This window comes from Nyctereutes procyonoides, unplaced genomic scaffold (genome assembly GCF_905146905.1).
Source record: "Nyctereutes procyonoides isolate TBG_1078 unplaced genomic scaffold, NYPRO_anot_genome, whole genome shotgun sequence".
In the NCBI taxonomy this organism is placed as follows: domain Eukaryota; kingdom Metazoa; phylum Chordata; class Mammalia; order Carnivora; family Canidae; genus Nyctereutes; species Nyctereutes procyonoides.
The window spans coordinates 6,935,472-6,948,058 of record NW_026575126.1 but is presented as its reverse complement, the minus strand read 5'-3'; the positions used below and the strand labels follow the sequence as shown (position 1 = coordinate 6,948,058).

The 12,587-nt window shown below is 35.9% G+C and overlaps 1 protein-coding gene across 1 annotated transcript in view; it reads right to left on the bottom strand.

Annotated features, from left to right (window-relative positions):
• Window positions 1–287: 287 nt before the first annotated feature.
• Window positions 288–12,587, bottom strand: part of MSH4 (mutS homolog 4) — a 77,530-nt gene continuing 65,230 nt past the window's right edge. Inside the window, 3 exon segments of the mRNA XM_055341005.1 lie at window positions 288–479; window positions 8,189–8,277; window positions 9,657–9,831. Coding sequence (XP_055196980.1) covers window positions 288–479; window positions 8,189–8,277; window positions 9,657–9,831 — 456 coding nt within the window.

Below are 12,587 nucleotides of genomic sequence, written 5' to 3'. Positions count from 1 at the left end.
GTATAAATACACCTAAGACTTAATAATATGAATTTTCATAAATAAGAAAAAAACTGTCATGTTACACTGACATTGTTCTAACATAAAAATCAGTCCTTTTAACGGTTCTCACGTTAAGTTATAACAAATATTTTCTTATACATAATATATAATTATGAGGTTAATATAATGTAATTTTTCCATTAAGATACAAAATTTAGCAAGTATTTTCTTTTGCTCTTAGGAAAAATGAATTCTAGCTTCCCCATATTGAGATATATTATTTCATTATTACATGATGTGAATTGTCATTCTTCAGTCTTTCCTGAAACTTGTTCAGCCCTGGAAAAATCTGTTTCATACTTCTTTTTGAGATTACTTAAATACATTCGTAAACTGTCTGGATCCAATTGAGAATTACGAGCAGTTTGAACAAGTCTAGTAGCTAGATGGTACACAGCTCTCTGTCTTTCCATCTCAGGGGTACTCCGTTGGTTTTGCTGTTATTGAAAAAATATAGATAAAAATTAAAATATGATTACTATGACTTTGTTTTAAAAGTTTAGCAATTTTCTCTTCCCTTTCATAGAAATACAGAACCCAAAGGCAACTAGTTCCTTTGGTTAAGTCAATTCCATCCAACTAGCAAAGAATATACCAGAAAAAATAAAGAAATATTGTTTTGAAAGAATAAAATTTTTCATGAGTATTTACTACTTTATGACATATTCTTATGACATAGTCTTATGACATATTCTTATATTCTTGAAAATCACTTTTCAATGAAATAAGTCTGCTAAATAGGTCAAATTTCTTACTTAACATAATAGTTCATTGCTATGCAATACTCATTTTAAATGTCCCCCAAGTGTACTACTCTTCTATCTCCTACTTTAATTCCCCAACAGACAATCTGGTGGACAGAACGGGTCAACAGTAAATTGCTTGTCTCTCAAGAGATTTCATACATAGAAACTACTAGGGTCTAAGACAATATACTGCCTGAGGGATAAATTCATTTTGAAAATAAGCACCATAAATAGCTACTTGAAATTATGCCAATTCTTAACAAACTATCCTTAGAATGCCCAAGAAATAATGTTTAAAACAGGAATTTTCTAATACTTATGAAGACCTTTATATATTCAGTCTTTGAATAGTACTTCAGAGATAGGAGTACAGCTGGAAAATTCTTCATCCATCTCATTTCCTGAGCTAGACAGGAGAATTAGCATTTTCAATCTTAACGGTTAATGTAAAGTCAGTGAATTTCCCTTTACTAAGGGAAATAAAATCCCTCCAACTCTTTCTCAATAGAAAGTAATTCAATATATTTTTCTTCTTTCACTGTAAGAAAAATGAATACAACTCCATGAGGTAAAATCAGAATTACCATATATTCACCCACCTATCTATTTGATACACTGAATGATCAACTATCAGTTTATTATCTAAATAACAAACACTTACTGAATATCTATTATAATCTATATTCCAGGCTCCAAATCTTGTGTTTATGTCTATGGGGGATACAAAATTTTCTACCTGACATGATAATGGAACACAAGAGGCTCAATGAAAGAAACATATTATTATAGTGAAAGAGACATATTCATAAGCAACTGATTAAGGTAATTGTAAGTTCATGAGAGAGATTCAAAATTCTAAGAGGAAGGGGAACTCAATTCCAGCTCTAGTCAAGAAAAGCTTAAGTAAGATGGAATACTTGGAATGACTCGATGGATAGAAAGTAGAATGAAGGGCATTCTGGAGGGAAGAAACAGCTAGAGTGGACACATTAGGAATCCTGGTATACAGGTCAAAATGATGAAACGACAAAAAAATGTGGCAGAAATATAGGTTATAGTTAAGTAGTGAAATGTTATATAAGGTTATTTAAGGGCTAGTAAACAAATGGAGATAATAAAGCAGCAGTTAACAAACAGTGTGTTTAAGAATCATCTAAAGACTGGTTAAAAAGGTAAATTCCTAAGCCACAGGAAATCCTCGAAAATCTAGGATAGTCCCTAGTATCGTGGGTGATTCTAATGTAAGTAATTCTAAGACTATATTTTGAGAAATATTCATAGAAAACTTTTAACACTAGGCTAAGGAGTTTCACCTTAATTTGGTAAGAAATAACCAAAAGTTTCTGAACAGAGAAACATGATAAAAGTTTTGCTTAGGAGACAATCTGGTAGATGTTTATAGGATGGATTGAAAAAGAGAGAGAATCTACTGCATAGTCCTAATGAGGAGTGATTAAGGATTCAAAGATGATTCTAATGGGTCACTAGGAGATTTGGAAACACAAAGAAATGAGAAGATTTTTCAGATTATAAATTTAATTTTGCTCCTTATAGTAAAGAGTAAAAACATAAATTGAGATTTCAAGAAGAAATACAGACAAAAATATATAGATTCAAAGTCAAGAAGTGAAAATGGAAGCTAAGGAAGGGATGACCTCACCAAGAATATAGTTTTAAACACAGAAAGAAGGGCAAAATCTTAGAGAAAATTCCGTTAAATGAGTGAAATGATAAAAAGCACTAGTGAAATACACAAAAATAAATTCAAAATGGCTGAAGACCTAAATGTGAGATAGGAAACCATCAAAATCCTAAAGGAGAATACAGGCAACAACCTCTTTGATCTCAGCTACAGCAACTTATCACTAGACATGTCACTGGAGGTAAGGGAAACAAAAGCAAAAATCAACTATTGGGACTTCATCAAGATAAAATGCTTCTGCACAGCTAAGGAAACAATCAATAAAACTAAAAGGTAGCCTACAGAATGAGAAGATATTTGCCAATGACATATCTAATAATGGGTTAGTATCCAAAATCTATAAAGAACTTTTTAAACTCACCACCTAAAAAACAAATAAACCAGTTAAGAAATGGGCAGAAGACATAAATAGATATTTCTCCAAAGAAGACATCCAGATGGCTAACAGGCACATGAAAAGATGCCCAACATCACTCATTACCAGAGAAATACAAATGAAAACCGCTATGAGAGATTCCATATCACATTTGTCAGAATGGCAAAAATTAACACACAAGAAGCAAGAGGTGCTGACAAGGATGCAGAGAAAGGGGAGCCCTCCTCTACTGTTTGCAGGAATGCAAACTGGTAAGGTGTCACCACTCTGGAAAACAGTATGAAGGATACTCAAAAAGTAGGAAACAGAACTACCCTTCAAACCAACAATTGCACTACTAGGTATTTACCCAAAGGATACAAAAATACACATTCAAAGGGCTACATGCAGCCCAATTTTTATAGCAGCAATATCAACAATAGCCAAATTATGAAAAGAGCCCAAGTGTCATTGATTGATGAATGTATAAAGAAGAGGTTGTATATATATACAATGGAATATTACTCAGCCATTATGCTAAGCAAAATAAGTCAGCCAGAGAAAGACAAATATCATATGATTTCACTTATACGTGGAATTGAACAAACAAATCAGAGGAGTATACAGGAGGGAGTAAAAAAAAAAGAGAGAAAGAGAAGAAAAACCATAAGAGATTCTTCACAATAGAGTACAAACTGACAGTTGATGGAGTGAGATGGAGGGGGGTGGGTTAGATGGGTGATGGGTATTAGGAAGGTGCTTATTATGATGAGCACTGGGTATTGTATATAATGATGAATCACTAAATTCTACTCCTGAAACCAATATTGCACTGTACGAATTAACTAGAATTTAATTAAAATTTTGGAAAAAAAAAAAGCACTGGTGAAGAAAGAAAAAAGGGGTATTTAGAGGTAGGAAAATGAAGACATCCAGGAAAGGACAATTCCACAGTAGCCAAGACAGGGAAGAATTATTAAAAGGAAAGGAGGGGCAGTATCAAATATCACAGAGAGACCAAGGAAGATAAGTGGAAAAAAAAGGCCTTAAGAGTTTATTATTAATTGGTATTTTACAAAGTTTCATTGGTGTGATAACAAGAGATCTAGTTTGCAAGTGGAATATGGAAGAAGCAAGTAGTTATTACTCTTAAGAAGTTGGCAGTAAAAAGCAGAGACGTATCTTTTGAGAAGTAAAATAATAAAGAAGGATTTCTTAGGAAAAAACCTAAGCGTATTCATTAGAAAAATAAAAGCCAGTGAACAAACAATAAGGATGCAAAAAGAAGAATGGGAACAAGGGGTGCCTGGCTGGCTCAGTTAGTGGAGCATATCCTGACTCTTGATCTCAGGGATGTAAGCTCAAGCCCCACGTTCAATACAGAGAAATCCTTAAAAAAAAAAAAAAAAAAAAATCTTAAAAAAAAATGGGACATCTGGATGGCTCAGTCAGTAGGACACGTGACTCTTGCTCTCAGTGTTGTGAGTTCCAGCCCCATGTTGTTGTGTAGAGGTTATTTAAAAAATAAAATATTTTTAAAAAGAGAGAAAAGAAACTGATGAAGTTATATTTTATTGGATATGGAAAGAAAGAAGGTAGAAAACTTAACCTCAAATAAGTTGAAAGGTAATCTCTTCCTCTGAGATAGAAAGGAAGAAAACTGGGTGAAAAACAGAAATTCCAAAATAGAGTTTTTAAGGACCAAAAGTTCAAGGATTCATCAAGATAACCTCAAGCCTCTCAAAAAGTATAGGAAGTGAATTTTCTATAGAGAGTGAGGACATTGAGAGTTTAGGAAGAGTAGAAATGTTCTGAGAGAGTTGAGGTAAAGGAACTATACAGATCAATAAAAGGGGGAAAATTATCCAATAAAATATTTGACTAAAGGTAGAATATATGAATTTGCAGTAGATAAAGTTACTTGCCTTGAATATATTTTGAGAATCATTATTAGGAAAGCTAAAGCCTAGAAAGCAACTGGAGAAGGCTTGTCATAATTGGAATTTGGCAAGATGAAGTCTGAGGACCTAGGTAAAGCACAACACTGCCAAAATTAAAGGATTAAAAGGATTCGAATGACGGATTAGGCAAGTCAAGTCATAAAGTCAGTCCAGGAGCTCAAGAGACTGAACGGATACAATAAAAACTGAAAGCAGGTTAAGAAAGAGCAAAAGACAAAGGCAACTGTTACTACTGAAGAAGATCTCCTAATGCACCTACCTTAGTTTACTAAACACACTGCATTCTTAAAACATAAAGCAACCTGATATTAAGAAAAAAGGTTTCCAAATTTTGAGTCAATAGATTTGAGTTCAGTGTTGAATCTACTGCTTCCTAGCAAAACACTTAACCTCTGTGAACCTCAGCTATAAAAATGTGAGTAAAAAAACACAGCTTTATTATTAATATTATATTATAAAGGCCTAACTGCTTCACGGAGAGTCATGAGGCTTATATATGATAATGGAAAATAGTTTTTTTAAATTTTTTTTATTGGAGTTCAATTTGCCAACATATAGCATAACACCCAGTGCTCATCCCACCAAGTGCCCCCGTTAGTGCCCATCACCCAGTCACCCCAACACCCCACCCACCTCCCTTTCCACTACCCCTTGTTCATTTCCCAGAGTTAGGTGTCTCTCATGTTTTGTCACCCTCACTGATATTTTCACTAATTTTCTCTCCTTTCCCCTTTATTCCCTTTCACTAATTTTTATATTCCGCAAATGAATGAGACCATATAATGTTGGTCCTTCTCCGACTGACTTATTTCACTCAGTATAATACCCTCCAGTTCCATCCACGTCGAAGCAAATAGTGGGTATTTGTCATTTCTAATAGCTGAGGAATATTCCATTGTATACCACATCTTCTTTATCCATTCATCTTTCGATGGACACTGAGGCTCCTTCCACAGTTTGGCTATTGTGGACATGGCTGCTAGAAACATCGGGGTGCAGGTGTCCCGGCGTTTCACTGCATCTGTATCTTTGGGGTAAATCCCCAGCAGTGCAATCGCTGGGTCGTAGGGCAGGTCTATTTTTAACTCTTTGAGGAACCTCCACACGGTTTTCCAGAGTGGCTGCACCAGTTCACATTCCCACCAACAGTGCAAGAGGGTTCCCCTTTCTCCACATCCTCTCCAACATTTGTGGTTTCCTGTCTTGTTAATTGTCACCATTCTCACTGGTGTGAGGTGGGATCTCATTGTGGTTTTGATTTGTATTTCCCTGATGGCCAGTGATGTGGAGCATTTTCTCATGTGCTTATTGGCCATGTCTATGTCTTCCTCTGTGAAATTTCTATTCATGTCTTTTGCCCCTTTCATGATTGGATTTTTGTTTCTTTGGTGTTGAGTTTAAAAAGTTCTTTATAGAACTTGGATACTAGCCCTTTACCTGATAGGTTATTTTCAAATATCTTCTCCCATTCTGTAGGTTGCCTTTTAGTTTTGTTGGGTGTTTCTTTTGTTGTGCAGAAGCTTTTTATCTTGATGAAGTCCCAATAATTCATTTTTGCTTTTGTTTCCCTTGCCTTCATGGATGTATCCTGCAAGAAGTTGCTGTGGCCAAGTTCTAAAAGGGTGTTGCCTGTGTTCTCCTCTAGGATTTTGATGAATTCTTGTCTCACATTTTAGATCTTTCATCCATTTTGAGTTTATCTTTGTGTCTGGTGTCAGAGAATGGTCTAGTTTCATTCTTCTGCACGTGGCTGTCCAATTTTCCCAGCACCATTTATTGAAGAGACCGTCTTTTTTACAGTGGATAGTCTTTCCTGCTTTATTGAATATTAGTTGGCCATAAAGTTGAGGGTCCACTTCCGGATTCTCTATTCTGTTCCATGGATCTATGTGTCTGTTTTTGTGCCAGGACCACACTGTCTTGATGACCACAGCTTTGTAGTACAACCTGAAATCTGGCATTGTGATGCCCCCAGCTATGGTTTTCTTTTTTAATATCCCCCTGGCTATACAGGGTCTTTTCTGATTCCACACAAATTTTAAGATGATTTGTCCCAACTCTCTGAAGAAAGTCCATGGTATTTTGATAGGGATTGCATTAAATGTGTAAATTGCCCTGGGTAACATTGACATTTTCACAATATTAATTCTTCCAAGATACTAGCCAATAGGATCCAACAGTACATTAAGAAGATTATTCACTATGACCAAGTGGGATTTATCCCCGGGATGCAAGGCTGGTTCAACACTTGTAAGCAATCAACGTGATAGATCATTATCAACAAGAGAAAAACCAAGAACCATATGATCCTCTCAATAGATGCAGAGGAAGCATTTGACAAAATACAGCATCCATTCCTGATCAAAACTCTTCAGAGTATAAGGATAGAGGGAACATTCCTCAGCATCTTAAAAGCCATCTACGAAAAGTCCACAGCAAATATTATTCTCAATGGGGAAACACTGGGAGCCTTTCCCCTATGAACAGGAACAAGACAGGGATGTCCACTCTCACCACTGCTATTCAACGTAGTACTAGAAGTCCTAGCCTCAGCAATCAGGCAACAAAAAGAAATAAAAGGCATTAAAATTGGCAAAGAAGAAGTCAAACTCTCCCTCTTTGCATATGACATGATACTCTACATAGAAAACCCAAAAGACTCCACCCCAAAATTGCTAGAACTCATACAGCATTTTGGCAGTGTGGCAGGATACAAAATCAATGCCCAGAAATCAGTGCCTTTTCTATACACGAACAATGAGACTGAAGAAAGAGAAATTATGGATAAGAGTTTTTAAAAACTCTTGATCTCACGACCATGACCTGAGCCAAAATCAAGAGTCAGACACTTAGCTGATTGAGCCACCCAGGCACCCTGTGAATTTTAATGCTTACTTTATACAGCCTTATTTTCTCATCATAAAGTTAGTGTTAACTATAAGTACTATAGGAACTGAACTGTTTAACTTTTGTCTATTATCTTATTAGTTAAATTTGTTGGGGGATCCCTGGGTGGCGCAGTGGTTTGGCGCCTGCCATTGGCCCAGGGCGCGATCCTGGAGACCCGGGATCGAATCAGTGCAGTGCATGGAGCCTGCTTCTCCCTCTGCCTATGTCTCTGCCTCTCTCTCTCTCTCTCTCTCTGTGACTATCATAAATAAATAAAAATTTAAAAAAAAATTGTTGGGAAAGGTTGAAATAAACCAAACCAAAAAAGTGCAAAATAAAAAAAGATTTGCCTTATTTAAAATTATGTTTTTATTTTAAATGTTTTAATTACCAGTATTATTATACACTTAGATACAACACCACTATAAAAATGTACACTAAAAGTATTTTCTTGAATAGGAAAACCAATTCTTATTGCTCAAAAGTTTCTTACCAAAATTTGTCTGGTAATTTGAGCTGTGATTTCTTTGGCATCCAAGACAATTGATGGTGGGAGTGATGACACCTCTGCAGCTTTTAATCCTAAAATTATATACAATGGGGCTTCAATGTTGTTATTGCAAGTATTATGTTTATTTTAAGCAGTAATAATATTTTCTTCACAGATTTAAACTTCTATTATACAGGCATTTCCAAACTACTTAACAATTCTCAAAATTAAGCTTTCCAAAGTTCTAGATGACTAAATATAGAATATACAATACAATTTCCTAATTATAAGATTTAATTAGTTGCCTAAGACATGACAAATTAGAATATCAATTACCTCTCAACATACCTCTGAGACAGTAGGGAAAACATGACAGGGAAAAGAAAAGGGGTAATTAGAAAACTAAATAATAACAACGAAATTGCAACTACAAATGCAGTTGGTTAATAAAAGATCAAAGGATATGAACTTTCCAAGGGAGGGGAGATAACCCTAGTCATAGAAATAACCCTACGGTTAACGTTCACCTGACTAACAGATCACTAAGAGAGAGATTTCTCACAAGATATAACTGTAGATGACTACTCTTCATGAAAATTCCAAGTACTATCTAGTATCCTCATGTTCCCTAAGCTTAATTTTATTATATAAATGCCACATAGGCTCTCTACTGTGTGCTAACAGTACTACTTTAGAGGCAGTAGAAACAACACTAACACATTTATTGAGAAGTTATTAATTGCTAAGTACTACGTTAAGCAGTTTATATTTAATAATTCATTTAATCCTCAAAAGCCCTACATATATGGAAAATTATCCCCATTTAATAGATGAAATTAAAGTTTATAAAAATTAAATATCTGATACAAACTAAGTTATGCAGTTGATTTCCTATCTCAAATAGCAAATCAAAGATGCTTCCTTCCCCCCTCACAAAGGGTACATTCATAGCTAAAATAATTTTAGGAACTTTATATGTATAGATCAGTTAAAAATTTTCTGAATCAGTGAGATTTTATACATGTCACATAACAATTTAGATAGAAAATATCTAATCAAGTTTACAAGTATCATATATGGTTTGATAATACAGTCCCTTCTAAGACTTTAGATTATGTAGTTCCCTGCATTTGAAGAAAACAGATGTTATTGAAAAGTGTGTAAGAAATATACAATTTCCAATTCATTTGTAACTTGCAAATATAAGCTAAATTATATTTTTCTAAGAATAGAAACATACTTCTGGGACTTTCATGCGTTGTAATTCTACATAAGTATTGATTAATATAAGTTTAAATATCAGCTTATATGCATAAAATGTGAGCTTGACACAGATAATACAGTCTTACAGCATAAATACTGAAAAGAATGACAGGAAAAGTTGCTTAGCTTGATAGCCAAGTAAAGGGGAGAAGATTTATGAGAATATGTAGAGTTTCAATAGTTATTACATAATTTCTATATGCAATACCATAATTTTTCTCTTCTGTGAGTCCCTTACAAAGTTTGTAGGTATACAAGATTGCTTCTTTATTTCTTGAAGTGTCCTTTACATGCTGAACTTCAAAATGCATGTTTTCTACATTAGGATACAGGGCCTCTATATGACATAGTTCCAGGAAATGCGTAGCAAACAGTGTAAATGCCTAGAATATATAACAATGAATGTCAGTATTTTTTAAATGAACTAGAAAAAAACTTTGTTTGATTTTTCAAGTAGCTTGGCAGAGGTGTAGGAATGAAACTAATAATGGTCAATTCATCTCAAATGTTTGCAAATTTATATTCAATGAAAGAAACATGTTTATTATGTTTACACATCACATATATGTTACATTACAGGAAAGAGAATAAACTTAAAAATAAAATCCTAAAAAAATATCAAAAGTTGAGGCTTACCAGAAATAAAGCTGTCAAGGTAATCATTTATTAGAAAAGTAATCTACAAACAAAATCATAACATTTCTTTCAACTTTTAAAAAATCTTTAGTTTAAAAGTAGCTTCCCATCATATAACTATTTTTTGGAAAGTACAATCAATGGTTTGTCTTAGGTATTCAAATCACAAAGGTTTTTATTTTTTATATTTGCTTTGTGTTTGGGTTAGGTACTTAGAAGGAAAAAAGAAAAGGCTGAGCATAATGTTTAGGACAATGATTCTTAAACTTTAGTAATCCCCTGAGGAGCTTGTTAAAGATGCAAATTCTTGGTACTTATCCACCCCACCCCACCCCCACCCCAGAATTCTCAATCAGTAGTTGTAATGTGGAGTCTCAGGAAACTATATTTTCCAGAAGTATTTTAGGTGACATTGATGCAGAAGGTTCAAGTGACTTATGACCAGCACATGGTTTCCAGTCCTGAGCTACTAAACTAGATAGAGATACGAATAATTGATTATGTTTTAATATATTACCAGGAAAAATTATAAATATGTGGTAAGTGGAAAAATAAAATGTTAAGATATTAAAAAGAAAATATTTGGGCTGGCAAATAGCTGATGTCATGTAAGGTGGGTGGCAAGATGTATAGGACATAAAAATGAAAAAACTACTTAATAAACAGGAATATAAAATCAAATTTAGGGATCCCTGGGTGGCGCAGCGGTTTGGCGCCTGCCTTTGGCCCAGGGCGTGATCCTGGAGACCCGGGATCGAATCCCACGTCGGGCTCCTGGTGCATGGAGCCTGCTTCTCCCTCTGCCTGTGTCTGCCTCTCTCTCTCTCTCTCTGTGACTATCATAAATAATAAATAAAAATTTAAAAAAATAAAATCAAATTTATAAAGCAACAGGAAAATATTTAGAAATTCAGTAAACCATTTAGAAGCTAAGGACCATGTTCATAATAACATTAATATATTCAAAATTTGTGTCAAACCAACTATTACTCTTTACTACCAGAAATAGAGTCATCAGTATCTTTAAATCTAATCAGATTAGAGGTGAAGTCGGGGTACCACGGTGCAGAGACCCGAACGCTAGCTAAGAGGATGCCAGTGGCTGTAGGGATCTACAGACAGTCCCAGCCAAGGTGCTTCAACCGCATGAAGATGGGCTTTATGATGGGCTGTGCAGTGGGCATGGCAGCTTGCATGCTCTTCAGTACCTTTTCCTGTCTCAGGATTGAAATGTGAGATTGGGAGCCGATGGGTGGCATCAGAAAAAACATGATGCAGAGTGGTGGCACCATTAGCATATCATGGCCATTAGGGTGGACATCCAATACTAATCAGGGCCATGGTTTTCTACTATATCTACCCTTTCCCACCAGTCCCAGACCATGCACTATAATAAAACAAGTCTGAGTAAAATAATAAAAATAAAATAAATCTAATCAGACTAGAGAGTCAATTCCAAAAATCCCAGATTTGATTCAGAAAATTCATCCTTAAAATTTTGTTGCTCTAGAACCACTCTCAATACCAAAATCTGTAATAGTCAGGCTTTTCCAGAGAAACAGAATAGGGTGTGTGTGTGTGTGTGTGTGTGTGTGTGTGTGTAGAGAAAGAGAGAGAGTGATTGATTTACTATTAGGAATTGGCTCATATGATTATGGAGTGAAGAATCCCCAGGTCTACAATCAGCAAGAGCCCCAGGAGAGCCGATGCTGTCATTCCAGTCTGAGTCTAAAGGCCTCAGAACCAGAAAAGCAAATGGTATAGTTTTGGTCCTAATGCTGGCAGGCTCAAGATCCAGAAAGAGCTGACGTTTCAACTCTAGTCCAAAGGCAGGAAAAATGATTCTCGACTGAAGGCAGTCAGGAAGTAACCCTCTAACTCCCAAGATGGTCAGCCTTTCCGTTCTGTTCAGGTATTCACCTGGGCCCCACTCAAAACTGTTTGGATGAGAGGAGCTGGAAGTCATGGACATAGAGCAGATGTGAGCCAAGGTGCCTATGCACACACGAGCACACTCCTGGTCTGCCGAAGCCCACTGTGGTAGGGGCTAGAGGAGGTGCAGCACTGGCCACACTCTTCTAGCAAGACGGCCCTGGCGGTGTGATTGAAGGCATGCCCTGATATGGGCTCGAGGCCACCATTCCTGGTCCTCCATTGTGACTGTGTAGGCGTCCCCGCAGAGGCAGATTGGCCTTACCTCTCATGGACGACTAGAGAAGACAGGCATCTGACTTTGACTCCGATGATGTACCCCTTGCCCTCCTTCTTCTTGGCACTGCCCCAACCCCACATTGTTCCAGGGACCAGTTCCTCCCTTACTTCCTAAGTTCCAGGCTGAAATTCATGAATACACAGTATGCTAACAGAGGATCCTATTACCACTTGTGTTTCTCCCTCAGTCTATGACATGATATGTCAACTCAAGTTTGAAGTCAGAGAAAATTGTGATACCAATAGCATTGTAACTCAGAGGGATGAAGTATGCTGGAAGACAATCACAGAC